This window comes from Crassostrea angulata, chromosome 8 (assembly GCF_025612915.1).
Source record: "Crassostrea angulata isolate pt1a10 chromosome 8, ASM2561291v2, whole genome shotgun sequence".
NCBI lineage: Eukaryota > Metazoa > Mollusca > Bivalvia > Ostreida > Ostreidae > Magallana > Magallana angulata.
The window spans coordinates 35,399,514-35,419,885 of record NC_069118.1 but is presented as its reverse complement, the minus strand read 5'-3'; the positions used below and the strand labels follow the sequence as shown (position 1 = coordinate 35,419,885).

The 20,372-nt window shown below is 36.0% G+C and overlaps 1 protein-coding gene across 1 annotated transcript; it reads left to right on the top strand.

Annotated features, from left to right (window-relative positions):
* Positions 1-9,578: 9,578 nt before the first annotated feature.
* LOC128161273 (uncharacterized) lies at positions 9,579-19,091 on the top strand. The gene is made up of 4 exons (XM_052824525.1): positions 9,579-9,710; positions 15,788-15,848; positions 15,989-16,170; positions 18,730-19,091. The coding sequence occupies exons 1-4, from the start codon at positions 9,662-9,664 to the stop codon at positions 18,870-18,872; spliced, it is 435 nt and encodes a 144-aa protein (XP_052680485.1). The 5' UTR covers positions 9,579-9,661; the 3' UTR covers positions 18,873-19,091.
* The last annotated feature ends 1,281 nt before the right edge of the window (positions 19,092-20,372 follow it).

Here is a 20,372-nt window from a genome sequence, read left to right as displayed (position 1 = left end):
AAAAATCGACTTACCACGGATTTGCCCCCTCGACTTAAAAAAAAATTAATGTTTAATTTTATTTTTAATTTACGCTTAAAAATATTTGCGTATCATGTTAAAAGAACATGGTGTTGTCCCCCCCCCCCCCCCCCCGCGCATGTAATAAATGGAAGTGAAAATAAAGAAACCATTGAACTGCTAAAGAGCTGAAGGATTAGAATTTTCATTATTTTTTTTTCTTTTTGCTTGCAAAGATTTTTTGGATGAGGCTGCCATCCACCCACCCACCCCCTTTAAAAAAAGTCGCTGCTACGTATAACGTTACGTTTCAGGAAACTACCGTAATTATAGTGAATAAAATAAATGTGAGCATTCATCCAAATTAGTGCAATTTATAACTGTTTCCTTTATCTGAAGAAATGTCCTTATTCGTCAGCTGTTCTTTAGCTTAGCCTTTGCAAGATTTTGAGACGATTTTGGTCATTTTAGCAGATTTACAATAACTTCAATTAGAGTAATTTCCCCTTATCATTTAATATTTATTCGTTTGATGAGATATCGGCGCTTCTGATTGGTTGAAAAATTTCTTTGATACCTGCATCAATAAAATTTTCGCCGGATCTACTTTTCTCAACTGCTCTGATCTAACACTATTTATAGAACGGGAATTTCCAAGATAAACACTGTCAACAAAATGTAAAGTTGTGTCTGTTTTATTGTCAGCAAACAAAATGCAAACTTGTGAATATAAAAACTTGAAAGTTTAACCTTCAAAAATAAACAAAACACTTTGTTTGATTCACGAAATAGAAAATTAAGCGTCTTCTCACGATTTCGTCTGCTTGAGATCAATCAACATTTACAGCGAGACTGGCCGTTCCTTTTAAGGATTTCAATATTATAACGAACATATAGGCATATTAAATTTCACGGTAACACTGCTGGTCAAATTTGGTAACGATAATTTTTAAATTTACACACGTAGATGATCGGTCATCAAAATAAGCATCGTAAAGAAAAGCTATGAGTAATGCATCAACTCCTTCGGTGAATTCCAAGTGGCAGATATATACCATTTAAGTACATCACTGGCTATCTAGTTACCACAACGTTTACAAAAGTCGCTTATACATACTATTCTTTGTCGACATATCAGCTATTTTCGTCCACGATCGCTTTTCCTTGGATGGTTATGTCCAGTTGCATTTTCCAGCGATCTCACATGAAAACTAGTTTTAATACGAGTTTTTCTGCACAGTGAATGATATCACAAGCTATCGCATGTATTTTCCTTTCGTTTTCAATTCAGCCGGTTCAGATTTTAACTCACTATTTGTGTTTAAAATCCATTAAATTCAGCCCAGTAGCTCTGCATCAGCTGAAGGCGAATCCATTTTGAATATTGTTGCTGTTGTTGTTTTGTATTCATACGCGCCGCTTCATTTACATTATTTACATTTTTGATCAATGACACTTCGCATTTTTTTATTTGAAAATGTTTTATTAAATGATAAGAAATGAAGATAATAATTTTTCTATTGATCGACGTATCAAAGAAAAAATTGACCGGAAAACTTTTTCATCAATGCGCTACGCAGGTTTTACTTTGATTCTCGGGAGAACGTGATGTTGGAACGTGAGGTTGGAAACCATTGGTGCTATGAATTGTGGGTCAAAATTTACTGACTCCGAAAAAATATATCGGATCAATGTGTAAACGTTTGTGACGTCACACGATTATTTTTGATTGAGAGTGTACTGAGGTGAACTTTAGAGGTAACATTGACTGTATTTCGCTTACATCGTTATTGTTTTTACTGTCTAAATTTGTCTTGCTGAATCTCGTGAGAGTGTGAAGTGATAAAAATTGCCATGATTACAAGGAACTACTGGGACGATTAAAACGATGCATTACTGGTCCGATTTACTGACGCCAAAAAAATCCGTTGAATGAATGTGCAACTAGTCCGAATTTTCTATTCACACACGCCTTGCCGGTAGAGCTCGCTTCGCGCCGGCGCTGCGCGCCGGCGAGCTGCGCTCGCTATTATTTAAAATTCACGAATTTTCATCGTTTTTTATTCCCTAAACAAATTTAACGGGCATCTCTTCGAAAGAGCCGTCCGTCAAAATTTTTCAGTCTCGACGAATTTGCTGAGAATACATTTTAACATTTCATCGCCACGGTACGGTTGCTGAAAATTATATTTAATATAAGTAATAATATAATATAATGAGGTTATCAAATAGCCTACGTTAAGCGTGATAAATGTATCGTAAAGTGTTTCGGGCTTATATTGGATTTGATCACCGGCCGTATTTCAGAAAATTAATGTTTAAAAGATTGATTCCTTATTCCTTAAATGTTTCTTTATATTTTTAGAAAAAACTCCAATTACTTGAATTTATGAAAAATTTTACTTCAAACTATACCATAAAAATTGTAGAAATTCAGTAAAAATAAATTAAGTACAGCAAGGTCAACATTTACTGATTCATAAGATTGACAGAGAAGCACAGGGGCCAAGTTGTAGACATTTCAATGTAACATTTTCAATGTAACCATAAATAAAGGGGTCGAACTCGGACCCAGATTAAAAAAAAACCTACCAGCTCACTTTAAAAGCCTAAAAATTCATGACGTATATCTCCGTTATTTTAAGACCCATCAACTTGAAATTCGGCATAAGTGTATCTCAGACACCACTTTTCTAAAAACTACATGCGTATTGCGAATGTTGTAAAAATTAATTGATTTTTAGGCTATTGAAGCGAGCTGGTAGTTTTTTTTATCTGGGTCCGAGTTGAACCCCTTTCTTTAATTATGGTTACATTGAAATTAATGTTAAAACGGGCTTGGTCCCTATGCAAAGAAGTATTTCTTTTGTTGCATAGGCGTCGGAACCGGGGGGGGCTAGGGGGGCTTAGCCCCCCCACTTTTTTTGCAAAGTTATACCTAACCATTAGAAACATAGCAGGATAGAGGGTTCAGCCCCCCCTCCCCACTTTTTCCTCGCAGGAAAGATTATTGTTCCTAAATTTACCTTGAAAGATTGAGAAGTTGGATGCAGAAGCATACTAGCCCCCCCCCCCCCCCCCCCCCCCCACGGATTAGGAATTTCATGATTTTGGGGAAAAAAATTTGGGTAAGTACATTTTTTTTTTTTTTGGAAGTATAGGTATACTTCCCCCCCCCCCCCCCCCCCCCCCCCCCCCACGGATTAGGATTTCCATGATTTTGGGAATTACTTTTTTGTCAATATTTCTGAGGATTAGTTTAGCCCCCCCACTTTCAATTTGCTTCCGACGCCAGTGTGTTGCTATACTGGTATTTAACACAGAACATACATGTATATGATACTCAGGGGATTTCTAACAGGGGAGTTCTACGTAACGGTTAGAAAACCCATTTTAGTCCCGCTAGCCGTGAGATTCTGACCACCTGTGAGTATAAATTTGTAACAATATAATGAATAAGAATGTAATGTTAGATTTCCGCCTGACATCTAAACATCCCGTTGAATTGTATTTAGGCTAGTTAGCAATACTTTCGTCATACAAAAACATGATCAGGGGCTCGTAACATAAAGCATGCTAAGATTTTGACTTGACCTGCTCAAATAAATCTTATACCGTAACATAAAACAAACTTAGCAATGTCTAAGCTAAGTCATGTTTATGTTAAAAAGTATAAAAACGTGTTTTTATTTCATTTGAATGTATTGGCATTGGCGGATCCAAGGGGGGGGGGGGGTCCGGGGGTCGAAACCCCCCCTTTCTCTGGGACATATGAATTTTTTTTTTAAACGTTTAATGCCTATTTACAGCCAGTTTTCCAATTTATAACAGAAATACTGTAATTATCTCAAATAAATGCTTTTAAAATTGTTTATTTAAAGAATTTCGTGTTCTGCGTCCCATAATTTTGTTCTTATATGAAAAAACCCTATCGATTTTTTATCGAAATAAAGTACATTGTACTCCCGTTCAGCATCCGGTGTTTACTACACTGAGTAAACATGTGGAAAATTAAAGAAAAAATACATAAAATTAAGCAGTATCGCTAAAAACACAGATTTATAATAACATCTACAATGTATTTTCTACTCTATTTCCATCTTCGCTAGCCAAGGGTTTACGATCGTGTAATTCTTTCTTCTATCATGTATGTATCATTCACAGCCATGCTTATTGTAGGTTAACTTTGTTTATTTTAATATAAATCATGTACATGTAACTGAATGTCCATGTTTAGATTTGAAGGTGTTTATATAAGCTATGATACATGTAACTTAGAGACATGAACCTCACACATGTCTACCTGTCAACTGGTCTTGATTAAATGAAGAGCTGAATTGACCGACTTCCATATCAAGCTTGCGATGATGATAATTATGATACGGGTGCTAATTATGAGAACTGTAAGATTATATCGACTCGTGTAAATAACTGATGCGCAGACTTAGAATTTTATTTTATTTTAGTAGGGGGGTCCAGTCACCCCACCACCCTTGAAAATTCAAACTTTTTTAAAATCACATAGTAAACCTATTGAAAATAGAACTCGACCTGCCCCCACCCCCTTCCCGGCAAACAAAATTATAAATTATCCCTTAGTACATAAACCTCCCCTCCATTTCTTGATCTGAACATATAAACATTGTAGCGAAATGTCATGGTGCGAAACATCCCACATTTAGCAAGCTACGTTGTTTTTTTTTTCAGGGAGCAGCAATTGTAGCGCGCACCTTGCCGCCTGGCGTCATAATGCAGCATTAAATTCATGCAACATGTATTCGTCTTTATTGAAAGTGCTTTATGGTTTGCGTGTTTGAATTCACGTTTGTAACAGAGATAGAAGAAAGAATTAACACGAATAAGAAGAGAATGTTGCAACATAGAATTAAGCAAACAATGAAGGATCAAAGAGATTAATCAAAGTGAAATTAGATAAGCATGAATATGAAAACAATAAAGTGACATGCAAATGTAAATGTAAAGAAGAATAAAGAAGTAAGCATAATAAGAATAAAAGCAAGATACATAGAATTTTGGCGGTAATTCCCTTCAATATAATTCAGCTCTGATAATTATTTTAAAGAATGTTATGTACATCTATAATTAATTTAAGTTTTTTGTTTTCTTTATAAGGGGACCGCTGCATGGCCAACTTCTTCAAGATATACTTAAATGCTCTAGGAAACGAAGGACCGTTTTACCGCTGTCCACTGGCAGGTCGCCTCCTCGTTACGGCTCGCAACTAGTCGGTGTTTAAAATCTCTGATGAAGGTAACCATTCCGGAAAAAGAACGTGCGCAACGGCCCACTATCAAAAAGGAGTTGATGAACAAGAGATCATGGGTCGAACGGGACATCGGTCAGAAATGGGAGTGCGGGCCCACAGAAGTGGAAATGCAGATATTGCGTGCACGGTCTCGAAAGCATTTAATTTAGATCCTCCAGAACCTAAATGTCCAAAGAAAGAACCGAAGGAAACTTATGGACATCTCGTGGATATATCTAATAAATTGAACGTACGCGTCCCTGAGAAATTGGAAGCTGGTGCTAGCAGTACTTGCTCAAATAACAACTGCACGTTTATTTCATATCAGTAGTTGAACTTGATAACTGTGCATTTATCAGTTTATGTGAAAAACGTCTTTTTATTTTATGTGACAAAAGATTGTCTCTATTAAAAAACGATTGTGCAAGTCAGAAATTAAATGTGGAAATTACCTTGGTGTTCAATAACTTATTTACGCGCACAGGCGCCCATCGGTGTATCTGTTAGTGAAGCTTGCGGAACGCGCCCTCTGGTGAGAGTTTGAGGGAAAACACCACAGCCATGATACAAGATGTAAAGGAGAGCTCTTTATAAAGTGTTGACATGATTGATCCGACTCTTCCACTAGTGTATAGCAGTGCTTTAAAATTATATATGTGACATTATATAGCGAAGTACATTGAAGCGTTTTTAAAATAGGGGTTAACTCCAGAAAAGTTTCTATGTAATGTTTTGACTTTTGTCCAATCAGATCGAAGCTGGGCGGAGTGAAGACATTGCCGCTCGTGACTTGAATGAGAGAGAGAGAGAGAGAGAGAGAGAGCGACTGAATTGAGTAAATTATAAGTGGTGCCGATGAAGAAATAATCATTAGTTATAAACTTGCAAACAAATTTATTAAGGTCTGTTCATAAAAATTACATGTATATCCTATATTTTTGGTAATAACTTTCATTAAAAGCGTTTCAAAGAGCGATATCGATCGTGAAAATTTCTTCGGCCGCGCGCCGTCGACAACATGTACATGTTCATAAGAATGACGTAGCCAGTAACCAACTAAATTTCCTCGCATGGAGTCCGAGAATACAGGCATTAAATATTTTGAAATGCGAACGAATGATCACTTATGAATTTAGATTGAGTGAAAAGAAAAGGCAACGCAGGTGGATGCTTAGTGGAAAAATAAAATAATGGCGGACAAATTCGTCCTTAGGTAAAGAATATTTCACACTGAGTAACCATGAAGAAAGTTTTTATAATAAAACTTGTAATTAAATCAGTTTCTTAAATATTCGTACAGTCTTCGATGTTTGACATTATACATCGTTGTTCCCTGGTTAAAGAATTTCAAAACACTTCAAAGTTTCATAAATTTATATGATATATTAGACCTTGATTTATTACTTTTTAACTATTGTTGATAGATAGTTCCCTCATCTGCGTCGTCTATAATTTACTCCATTAGCCAGTTAACTCTCAAATTAAGTCACGAGTGGTATTGTCTCAACTCCGCCTTCTACGATCTGATTGGACAAAGGTCAGTCAAAACATTAAAGGGGCATGGCCACGATTTTGGTCAAAAATTACTTACCCAAAGGTTAAGAGATCAATTTTTACAAAATGGCATAACGATCGCGATATTCAGGAATCGGCTAAGGGTGTTATATATAGAATTTTTAAAACAAATTTTGAATGTGAACGTTACTTACTCTTATTGCCCAGTAAATTAAGAAAAATATTAGTAAAGTTTAGAACTACAAATCATCATCTTCCTGTCGAAATAGGAAGGTGGGGTACTGTTGAAAGAAGTAAACATTATTGTAATTTGTGTAATTGTAACAAAATTGGTGATGAATTTCATGTTATATTAGTATTGAAAATAAACTCAAAATAGTAATTCACTACTAAACCGAATGGGCATTTGCGCAATGAATCTTATTCACCCATCTTCTTCCTACAAGTATTTGAATTACGCACATTTTTATAATATGAATCCTACAGTCCTGAATTTCGTTAAAACACAATATCAATCATGATGTGTAATATTCAAAGAATTATTCCATCAAACTACGTATTAGTAATCGAAATAGTTATGAAAAATTGTATGGATCCAAGCAAAATTGAACTCTACTCTCGTTCAACAAGACTCTCAGCTGTATCCATTAATCTCTGACAAGCAAGAGAGACTCTATGCTTGTCGGAGATTTACGTTACGGAGACAGCCGAGCGTCTGGTTGAACGAGACCATAGTGAACTCTGGCGTAGGAATACATAGGTGGCAGGGGACAGTTTTTTTTTATACAATTCACTGTAGCCAAGGCATGCATGTCTTCGGAACTCTGTAACTAGAATTTCCTCTGTTCCCATTCAGCACAATTACCTTTAATTCACTCTTTATAAGGCCAATCACCAATTTCTGAAGAAAATTACTAAAGTCTGTCCCATGTTATTGCTTCCATCGCTTTTTGATGATTTAAAAATCACTGTATTTCTTTCACAGGTATGTGTAATTTTATTAAAATAAAATTACACATACCTGTGAAAGAAATACAGTTGAAATCGTTAAAAGGGAATTTATCCAAGATATCTTCACTGAACAATTATCCCTTTCCACTCAGAAAAATTCACAGGAACGAAAACAGATTCCTTACGGAGATTTATAATGGGGAATGTTTACATCTTTTCTCCATTCGGAATACACTCGGAATACATCGAGCAATTTTTTAACGTTATCATCCGGGCTTATTAATGGCTTTTGCCATGCAAAATCTCCGTAGACTTTCACTTTCGGGATGTGTATTGAAACCTGAAGCGGTAGAGGGGGCGTTTCAAAACAGATAATCTGGACATTTTTTATATTAGTGGATGAACGTAGTTTGAGCACAAAGGTATTTACTATTATTGAAATATCATGCAAAAAGTGGTGGAAGCAAAAACTCGGGACAGAGTATAGTCAAAACCTGTAAAATGCTCTACATACTGGTTTTTATGAGATTTTGACCCTTTCATATTTTGCTAATTTTTCATGATTTTTCAGCTTTTTAGACCTCCCCCAGCTGATTCCCTGCAGAGGGTTGACCTTCCGTACCGCGTGCATGTTGCACTATCACATGTTAGAAACTTACCGGTGTATAGTTTACAATGTCCCATCCACCTACTTTTCGTGTTATTTTACCTCCCGTCTGTAACTTGCAATTTCACTGTGTAAAGTCAACACAACAGTCATAGCCGCAGGTTTCGCATTTTACTTCTGATTCTCATGTACCTCACATAAGGGGCCTACATATTGCATATCAATTTCAACAAGAGACACCCCTCTAACTAATAATCATTAAAAATCATTTCATGAATTTTGGCAACACTCATAAGCCTTCAAGTACAGCAACTCTCAATTTTACAAAAATATTGACCGGGTACTTTATATTCGAAACTGTCCCTTGCTACCTAAAATGTACGACTTCAAAAAATATCTAAATTTTTCGTACCATTTAAAATCTGACTATTTACAAGGCATCTATAAATGACTCATTACATCGAATTTGTTGATGTGAACCAAATGTTGTCAGCGGTGTTGATTTGTGCTTAGGTCCAAACATTGTTTCACTTTCGGTTTGCCTAAGTAACTGCATAGGAGAGTTGATTAAAATCAACTCCCAAAAAGTTCTATGAAATCATGTCTTCAGTTGATTAGATTTTTCTTAAATTTACATACAAAAAATTGAATTAACATGGAGTTGCCCCCCCCCCCCCCCTCCCCACTTAGGACCATGTAAAAATTTAAATTGAAAATAAGGAAATGAACAATGAAATTTAAGGTAAAAGGTATCCTAACCCCCCCCCCCCCCCCCCCCACACACACACACACACACACACACACACACGGATTAGGATTTTGGAAAGAAATCTTTTTCCCGTTTTTGTTTTTTTGTTTTGGCTTGTCAAGATTTTTTGGATGAGTCTGCCGTCTGCCCCCCCCCCCCCCCCCCACTTTCAAAAACGATGCTACGTGCCTGAAATGTATTTTTTTATTTCAAAAATTAATCATACTGTTCGTTCACCCCACTTACTTTCTTGACCTTTACAACGTACTATATTGTATATATGTAAATATGTTTGGTCTTCTTATGTACCTCTTGTACCATTATATGGTGTTGAGTGAAAAAATAAACTGAAAACTGAACTGAAAAAAAAACTGTACCAGGCAGTTTACAACGTTGAGTTGTTATTTGTCTTTGGGTCAATGTTTGGGTGGAGTGAGATTAATTAATCCGGCGTCACGGACCTTTAATCCCCCTTTTTTTCGTTACGGCGAATTTTGCTCATAATATCATTAAAGTGACCACGTAACACTTCTCACAGAGAACACAGCTTGTGTCTACACATGTCAGTTAAACTATGGCGGATGATGCCGTCATTTTGTTTGTTTACTTAGTGATTACAAACGGTAAGTTCTCTCATTTTGTTACTGATTTTGCTTCCAATTACTTGACTCTACATCTGAATAGGCATTCATAGTTTACTGGTCGCAGCAGTCAATCACTGCATGCATTGCAACAAGTGTACCATGTTAAACATGTAGCAATCAAACAAGTGTTCATAAAACAAACACAAAAAGTTTATATCCACGTAAATCATTGATGATTTCATCATCAGAATAGAGATTTGCTAAATCACGGAACGGAACGGAAAACATATACTTTATAAAGCTAGCCAGTGTTAATATAGTTATTTTTAAAAATGATTACTGTTAATACTGTAATAGATATAACTCTTATGGAATGAAAGGACAAAAAAATTACATATACCAGACAACTCCAACGTTGTTGATCCGATCAAATAATGTTGCTTTCGATTAAGATAGTGAATCTTATGATGAGTAAAACATCATGCAGCAACTTTTTTCAATATCTCTATCGTGTTTACAGCTTTATTTAACAACATGTAGTCATGTACACGTGCTTTTTGAAAGAAAAAAATCCAGAAAAACATTAAATTATTTTTGATGGATCATTTTGATAAGGAGATTTCCATGTTGATGAGGGTATATAAGAAATGTAAGAAATTAGTTACGAAGCTGACAGTTGTAGAATCCACAATAGGTTTTCAATTTCTGATAACTGCGATACGCTATTAAAGGATTTATTATTGTAGAAGAAATGTGAAATAAAGTCAGTTGATCTTATTTTCTACATTTTATAGCAATTAAGTTTAAAAAGTAAATTTACTTACTTTGAGTGCAGAGCGAAACAAAAATGTAAAACGGATTTACATTTTATTTATTATTATTTGATTTTTGTTCTGCGCTTAAGCAAACGTATGCAATTAGCTTGTGTGAGATTTATTAGAAATGATATCAATAAAACACTTCGTATTGATAACGATCCATTACCATGACGTATAATGAGCAACTTCTATTAAAGGCCGAACATTTTACAAACGCCCCCTTTTTTACCTGTACAAACTTCAAAATGATGCCGCTTGTCAATCAAGCTTGAAACAATAGCACTCAGTTTGATTGACGTGATCGTCCGAGCGCGATCTTGCCAGGTCCGCGGATTTCTGTTTACTAGCAATTAACAACGTTATCTTTGATATCTTCCGTCATGTATGATAAAGGGGGAATTGAAAATTGATTTTAAACATTACCAGTATTAAAATGGATTATGAAAAATAATTATTCAGTGATTGAAAATACGCACAACTTATATTTGAATTATGTTGCATGTGTGTGACCTAATAAATTCCACGAAAATGCATGGACAGCTCCAAAACATATAAAATTTTCTTTTTACAACAAACGTACACTATGCTACTAAAGCTATATTTACTGGCAATTCACTCAGTTGGAAGTTGGTGCATGTAAATGTCACTCCATGGAAAAACGAACTCCATTAATTGTCGACGTATAATGGCTGTCTTTACATTCCACATTCTTACTGATCGTATGGTTTTCTTATACTATTATAATTGTTAAAATTAAATTTTTAAACAATGTCAAGTGCTAAACACAATTTTTATACCATTTTACACCCTTTTCAAGTAATTAATTTGGTAATAATTTTCTTCTTTATTCTGTTTTGTTCTGTTCCATTTTCCGTTCCGCGTTTTAGCAACACCCTCAGGGTAAAAACATTTACGTACCATTTGCGTTTCATTAGGTCACTTGAGTAAACTCAGGTGATCTATTGCTGTTTTGTTGTGAAGCATCTCTATGGTAACAGGAATCTAAATTGTGACCTTCATGGCTTTATCACCCCGGGGCACCACCAAATATACCAACAACAAAAAAGCCAAATTTTTAAAAATCTTCTCTACTCCCACACATGTGAAGAAAAAAAACTGAATGCATGGTTTTGATGTACATGAAGTGTGAAATTCATGGCCCTAGATCAGAGGTCCATGCCCTAAGATGCATGGGGCCAATACATCCATGCAGTGAAAATGTAAGAAATCTTAGAAAATCATTTTCTTTACTCCCACACACGTGGGAAAAAATTCGAATGCATCCATGAAGCCCTCTACCTAAATTGGGAAATTCATGGCCCCTGGGTCAGGGTTTAGACTGTAGGGGGTGGGGGGGGGGGGGGTTATGGTCATATAAATGTTAATGCATATTATGTCAAAAAATCTTTTCTCTTCTCTCACACATTTGTAAGAAAAACTGAATGCATAATTATGTTAACTAGGAAGTCCTCTACTAAAAAGGTAAAGTTCGTGTCCTCTGCATGGAGTATGGGTTTTGACTATAGGGCCAAAATGGATGTTTAGTGTAAATGCATATCTTTTCTAAAATAGTCTCTCAAACAGAAAATTATCTTCTCTACTGCCATACACTTGTAAGAAAATCCAAATTCATAACTTTGCGGATCAGGAAGCCAAAATTATAAATTTCATGTCCCCCGGGGTAAGGGTTCTGAATCTAGATCAAAACAGTCAAATGCCACATACATGTAAGGCAAGGGTTATGGCTGGGGGTTACATATTTGTCTTATTATCATATTCAGCTAAGGAATTTCAATGAAAGAAATGAGTAAATTTACATATTTAGAAAAGAACAAGAAAGAAGCTGTTTATCAAAGCTGAGATATTGTGAAAGCATCTGGAAAGAGTTCAGGCAGTTAATGGAGTTATCTGCCATTGCTTCTCTTCCTTTGCTTGTTCATATTTAGTAAATTACGTAATTTAATATATATAATGTAATTAAGAAGTTTTGTGATTAAAAGAGTTATACAAGTTTTTTATCATTTGAAACAAAAACAGTTTTTGAACTTTCTGAATAAACAAATAGACTTGTTGATAGTAAAGTAATAATTGGCTAACCTAAATCACCGATAGGCAGTATATGTAAAATAATCTTGGAATAAATACCAGATGGTGACTTATGGTGAAGAATGGTTAATTATTCAAAAGCTAGACCAGGAGAAGAGGGAGAAATTATTAAAGCTTGTGAAAGCTTTTTTTTTAAATTCCCACAGGAGAGTTTCTGTCTGCTCCTGGAGATGGGGGATGGGAGGTTGTTTTAAATAAAACATGTATACTATCCACCTTGTTCATTCATGAAAAAATATTCACATAAAACCTATCTTGAAAGTTAACAAATACGGGAAAATTATTTTCTATCAGAGTCTTGCACCTTTTCAATATCAGGTCATGCACTCTATCATGATCTTTAAGTTTTTCACTAAAATTATAGGTTTTATAGTCTTTTTAAAAAGATTTCAGGCAGGGAGATGGTCATCATCACAATATTATAAGAACTGGGTACGGTAAGCAGCAAAATCGGCCCTGTTTTCAAAGTTAATGAAATTTTGAGTGAAATATTTGGAGAATTAACCGGTTTTAAAACAGTTTGATTTTTGAAAATATCTTTTCCGGTTTCCATATAATAGTTATCTAAACATAGCATTGTTTATAGCTATTCAGTTAACCAAAAACGTCATGACGTCATGAAATGTATTGACAACGTTCTTCAAATAATAATTATAGAAAGGATATTCTGGTATATAATGTAAATAAAGACATATTTAATCCATTATTTCTTTGCCTTTTGCAGTAAGGAATTAATCATGTTTCATGTTATATAAATTTATACATCATCATCATAATAGTTTGCATTCTCTCACCAGAGGTCGTGTTACGCAACTTTCGCTTGCACCTCTGACAACGCCCAATGTACAAGATTAATGTACAAATTGAGACGATCGGCAAAATGTATTTAAAATCAATGTAGTTTTTTTGTTTGTTTGTTTGTTGTTGTTTTTTTAATCTAAAATCAATTTAAATGTCTAATGCATGTGAACATCTTTCTTTCAAAGTTACTGTAAGAGCTTTTTAGCCGAGGTAAAAATTAAAAACTGGATGATTACATTATCTAGTTTGACGGATTTTTGAAAAATTGAAAGTGCAGGTTTTGCCCGCTCCAGATTGATCACTGGTTTTATAGAAATCAGCAGCAGTGTCAACTCCTATAATCTTATAAACTTGCCCACAATGCTTGTCCTCTCTTTAAGATGATTAGACAAGAGAATGAAAACAGCAATAACACGTGCCTGTCATCCTTGTTTTGAGCATGTGACATACTATTTCTCCAGTGTTGACAGAAGTGTAAGCTGTACAAGTAATAGCCTTCCAAAAAGCTTGCTCGACTAAACAAAATAATTCAAGGGCTACCGTATCTTATGACATGAATTTTAATTTTCGCTGTTGTTCATAAATTCATAAACGGAAGTAGAAAATTCAGTCTTTTTCTTCGATATATAGCTTATGGTGTTCCGATAGGGCCACTTCGACCTTTGCAATTTCGGGCGAAGATGCGAGGTTGCGAAGGCGAAGGTACGAAGGCGAAGGAGCGAAAGTGCGAAGATGCGACGGCGAAGCGCGTAGATGCGAAGGCGAAAGTGCGAAGTTGCGAGGGCAAAGGAGCGATACTACTATCACTCTTTCGCCCTCGCAACTTCGCATTCTCGCCTTCGCACTTTTACCTTCGCCTTTTTATGTTTTTGGAGCTCTCTATCGTTTAAAGATATTTTTAGCTGTATAAAATAACATATTTGGCAGAAGATTAACTTTTGAGAATGTATTTTCAACACCCCGCCCAGATCAATATTTTTTTATTATTTCTAGTGGGGAGGGGGGGATCAGGGGGATAATTGTACTATTGTACTAATCGGGGGGGGGGGGGGGGGGGGGGGGGAGGTCCGAGGCATATTTTTGGTAATTTTACTGTGTGAAATCAATAATACTAAATTTTCCAGGGGTGGAGGGGGGGGGGGGGAGGTGTCCGACCCTCTCTCCATTACTGTGTGAAATTAATTTTCCGTGGGGGAAAGGGGGGGGGGGGGGTCCGGGCCCCTCTCCAGCTCATCCGTGCATGAAAAAGGAATGTCGCATAATTAAATTAAAATGGTAATGTGTTTGAACCACGATGTTGGTTTAAGGTAAACAGACAGCTGATAAGTGACGGGAGTCTGGAAGTGTATGTGTACACATTATTGCGGACATTACATTTTATGAGGAGTATATAATGATTAGTCATAGTGAGCACCGGTAAAGATATATGTCACATAACACAGCAAAATATTAATTAACTTTCATAGTAAGCACGATGGTCTATAGAGCATGGTTATCAATAACATCTGAGATTAATCGGCAAACCTCGGGCGAGTACGGTGCCTGCAAAAAATTCGATTCCATTGGAATCGACCGATACCTCATGCTGAATGCAATAAAAAAAAAGACGAAGGCGAAAGTGCGAAGTTGCGAAGGCGAGAGTGCGAAGTTGCATGGGCGAAAGAGCGATAGTATTATCGCTCCTTCGCCTTCGCACTCTCGCCTTCGCATCTTCGCTCTTTCGCTCCTTCGCCTTCGCACCTTCGCAATTTCGCCTTCGCAACTTCACACTCTCGCATCTTCGCCCTCAAGGCGAAAGTCGAAGTGGCCCCATCGGAACACCATAATACCTGGAGCATGTACATGTATATTATTTGAAATTATTTATTTCATTATTTCAAATTATTTTGAAGTGTACATGTATCAAATAATTGCATGTAAGCTTGAAAGATAAAGCAGTTAAATTGTATTTGTTATATTAAGATGGAAACTCAAAGGCCTTTTTGTCATTTCCAACGATAGGAAAGTAATAGAAACAGTTTTTGTTATTCAAATATTTATAAAGCTGCATGTGTACACACGGTGTGCTCTGGGGTACTCTCATGATCCCGTCCACTAATCGGCACGCAAACATTATGAATTCATGTGAAGTTATCGCGCGAAGACCTGTTTTTAAATTACCTAACCCTCAAAGGATTAGATCTCCAATGTTTGAATAAATCCATTGGGAGGGGGTCAAATGATTTTTTTTTACATTTGTTTCAAAATGAAACTTAATTGAATGCATACATGAGACTCCTCGTCAAGTTTGTGTGTGGGCTATGATACTCAGGTGACCCTTAAGGCTTATTGGCCTCTTGATTATTTTTTTACTAGTTTTTACTTTGATAAATCTGTTAATTTCCATTTTAGTTAAACCTTCAGAGTGCAGCTATTATTTATCTTATTCCAATTCCAACAGCACAGCCTCGGAGTAAGTAGAATCAACTTTGTCCTAAGCCGATTCTAATACCTCTCACTCCATGTTAGATATGATGACGTTTTTACCCCTCGCTCTCCACCCCCGAGTCCGAGGTTTGGTTGGTTTTCTGCTATTGGTATTTGTATTTTTAGCAAAGAAGCGACTGTGGCAGGAATAATACTGGGCGTCCTGTTTGCTATAGGAATCCTTACAGCGGGAGGAATATGCATTGCCATTTTCTGTTGTAAATCTAAGGCGGCTGGTTCCCAGCTGGTTAGCCATGGCGACAGAGCCCCTCCCTCCAGCACCACCATCACTTTTGTCGACAATGGCAGTAAGTAAAACTTGTATACTGTATATTGTAAAGTAGTCAAAAGCTATAAAACTCATACATAAAACTCATATAAAGATGTAAATATAAACAGGTCAGGTGAAAAGAAAGCAACATTACACCGGTGTTTTCTGATGACAAACGCATTTTTAATTAATCTACCTTAATTACACGATAACATACAGTCAACTTGTGTATTTACTGCGATTAACATGCATCCAATTGTTTTATTCTACTCATAAATTATCATAATTGCAATCCAAATTCCCTGCTGCTCGTAACGCGCGCGCACAAACGCAGCACGCGCATGCACGTGTGCACACATAAGTTATGAAATTCATTCTCGATATAGTCTTACAAATGTAGCAAACTGTATTTCTTACAGGATTGATAGAATTACAATATCTAAGCGTGTAAATGATGGGTTTTTTAATTGATAAGATAGGAACTAACTACAATTAATTTATATCAAGTGGAGTACATTGATCAATTTTATTGTAAAATGAGAGTTAATCATAATGATTTATATAATTACTACATGCTTCCTATAAAATTATTTTAGATGTTGTAGATTCTGTTGAGCGTAATCCGAAACACCTTGGCTTTCACATGTTAATTGCAAAAAATCAAAATATCAAAATCACATTTTCATATAAATTGTTTTGAGTTAACATTTACGTTCTTTATGTTGAAGGAGATCGGTATGGAACGCCTAAAGCTGTCCCATGTGGTCTTTTCATGAGAATATGGTGCTTTTTTAGCTCACTGAGACGAAGTCGGGGGAGTTTACGGTATACCCTCGGCGTCGGCCACCGGTCTTGGTTAAAGATTTTGGAGCAAGTCCTGTATCTTAGCTATTACTAGTCCTACATTCGCCAACCCGCATTAAGTGTGCATCTGGACCTTCTTATGAACTTAAAAGATTTGGCTGCTGAATCTGGGCCTTACCATGCATTTCAGATGCTGGGGGAGGTTAAGGTTTTTGGAGCAGATTTTCTTTGAAAGCCATATATAAGAAACCACTAGTCCTGTCGTCACCAAACTTGCATGAATGGTGAACCTTATGATACCTATGGACTTAACAGGCTTGAATACTTAATCTGAGACAGTGGTTTCGAATACTTAATGAGTTTAATGTGTTTTGAGCAGCTTAAATTTTTTGAAGAAGGTTTTCTTTGATGGCTACTGTAAATTCCGAATTAAAAGCGAGGAATTCATTTCTGCGTCAAATCGCGAGAAGCACATCTCGCGGATTTTAAAATCTCGCTTTTTCGGACGCATACATTGTTAACTATTAGAAATTATGACAAAAATTCGGCGCTCGCGATTTGACGAAAAGCAATTGAATCGCGGAATTAAGTACTCGCGTAAAATGAGGAATCTACAATACAAACTTCACCAAACTTGCATGGCTGGTTGGTTTTAAAATTAATGCACATGACAGGCTTAAATGTTAAATCTGAGCCATATGTTTCGGATGCTGGGCGAGGTTAAGGTCTTTGAGAAGGTTAAAACTTTTGGAGCAGGTGCCTTTTGATAGACAAATCTTAGTGATTATTGGTTCGATCATTACCAAATTTGGATGCATCTTGTGATATTGATGCACTCCACAGGCCTGGACTGCGTTTTACAAAAGAAGTTACGACTTACGACCAAATTGATGAATGCTAATTAATCACAAATAAATCAATGTTCTCTTCTTGTGTCCGTAAAATATAATTATGGGAATTGAAATAGTTGTGAACAAATGGTTTTATATAAATTTTGTTCATTAAAGATCATTCTACAAGACGGATAATATTAACGACTTTGTCGTAAGTTCTTTTGTAAAATGCAGACCTGGTTTCAGATGCTGGAAGAGGTTAGGTTTTCTGGAGCAGGTCACATGTTTATAAATAATATTAATAGTACTAATTCAGTTGAGATATAAACAGCAATGTTAAAAAGTTAACCGGGATACTAACTTGGTTGGTCACATGATCATATACTGTGAAGCGTAAGACCAACAAGATGCTAAACCTTGTCTAATTCAAACTTGCCTGAAAGATTGTGTTTGTTGTTATGTAACATGATTCACTATTATACAATTATAGCCTTTTGATGAGGTCAATACATAGTTAGTTTTACCTGATGAGAGTATATCAATCGAGGACAAAGTCCGAGATTGTTCACTCTCAACAGGTCAATAGAACCATGTACTGACCGATATCAAAAGGTTCTTCTTTTATTAAAATAAAATTAAAATAAAAGAGCATAATAGTAAAATATTTGGTTCGTAATGTATAAGCATTGATTTTGCTATAGTGACCTCATAGTGGCGTACATACCAATACTGTATTGAGTCATGAAAATCTATATTTAGTATAGTAAGGTTTATAGAATTAATATTTGACGTCCGGACGGATGTGACGTAACAAATTGTTCAATTTTCTCCCTTTGATCTAAATGATTGATGTACATCTGTTATAAATATTAACATGATTTGATTTGATAAAACCAAAAGAATGTACAACGAATTGCTTAGTAGTTCTTATGATAATTCACCAATTCTTACGTATACAGGTCCACCAGGCCGGCCTAGTTTCTCACTGCATGCCCAAGGCCCGCCTCCGTACCAGTCTCTGTATCCTGGGTCGCCTCCACGGCTTACCACCAGACAACAGGCGCTGCCCTCATCACCTCCTCCAGTTTATTCTGAGACTTAAGTGATGATAGACTCAAGAGAACTACAAAGTGTTCGCCGCGGCTTGACCACGGATCCGACACGACCTTTGATATCTACCCTTAAACCGACTAGTAACACGTATCAAGTTACCAAGTTTAGTGACAACAGTATTTCAACAGTATTATAAGACAGAAAGAAAACAAGATTCCATGTTGCAAGTCATAAAGACCTAGAGAAATAAATCCCATTGTTCTCATCGCATAGATGTTCATTATTGAGATGACCGTAAAAAAGAAAGAACAGCCATATTAAGTTTTAAGTTTAAATCTAGTCAAAACATTTGTTTAGGAAATATCAAAAGTTTGGATAATCAAAATCGTTGGATATTTAGGGAATCGGGATTTAGATTGTATAACAAGAGACCTATAGGCCTTAACGATCACCTGAGTACCATGATAATCCTCAGACTGCAATTTTAGCTTCATCCCTAAACCGATACTCCTCTAACTGTTACCCCCGCCTTTTATTATTCGGTGTTTTAGAAATATTTATGCATGTGGGAATGTAGAAGAGTTGCAGAAATCTCGGAATATCTAAACCTAGCCCCAGACATTGTAAAATTGTGGTAAAAAAGATCTGCGTTCTTTAATAGTCAATGTTATATAATATTTTCATTAATAATAATCATTTTTACAAGCATATGAAATTGAAGTAGTTAGATTAAGTTACATATAAAAGTGTAAAATTGTCAACGGACGGTAAACGATAATAGGTTAAACTAGTGACTCTACTGACCTAAAATATATATATGTTCACTATTCAGCCATATTTATCAACCCCCCCCCCCCCAAAAAAAAAAAATACCTGAACCCCTGCCCCATGGACATTGAAATTCACAATTTGATAACAGTATAAAAGTACACTGTACATAATTACAATGCATTTAAAATGTAGTTTATCTCTAACAATTGTAAAAGTAGAAAAGAAAACATCATAAAATTCAATACATTTTCTCTTTGTTGCCATATTGGCCATGCCAGAGAACCTATATCCCTGACTAAGGAACCATGAATTTCACAATTATGGTATACATAGAATGCTTCATAAACATCTTAAATATACATTTAGAATTTCCAAATTTGTGTAGGAGTATATAAGATTAAGTTTTAATACATTTTCACTATATGACCTTATTCGCCCTGTCCTAGGGCCTGAACCTTGACCCAGGGACCACGAATTTTACAATTCGGGAGAAGGACTTCTTGATTGTCATACCCATGCGTTTAGTTTTTCCCAAATATAAATCGTCATGGGGTGGAAAAGAAAATATCTTCTTAGCTTCAACACATTTTTTATTGTATGACCACATTGACCCCGCCCTACGGCATGAATCTTTGATCAAGAGCTCATGAATTTTACACTTTTGGTAGAAGCCTTCATCATGGACAATATAACCATGCATTTCATTCAATCCTCTCTGTACCACCAGGTACTTGAGGCGGCTACAATATATATCCATCTGCCTCGCCAAAGCCACAGC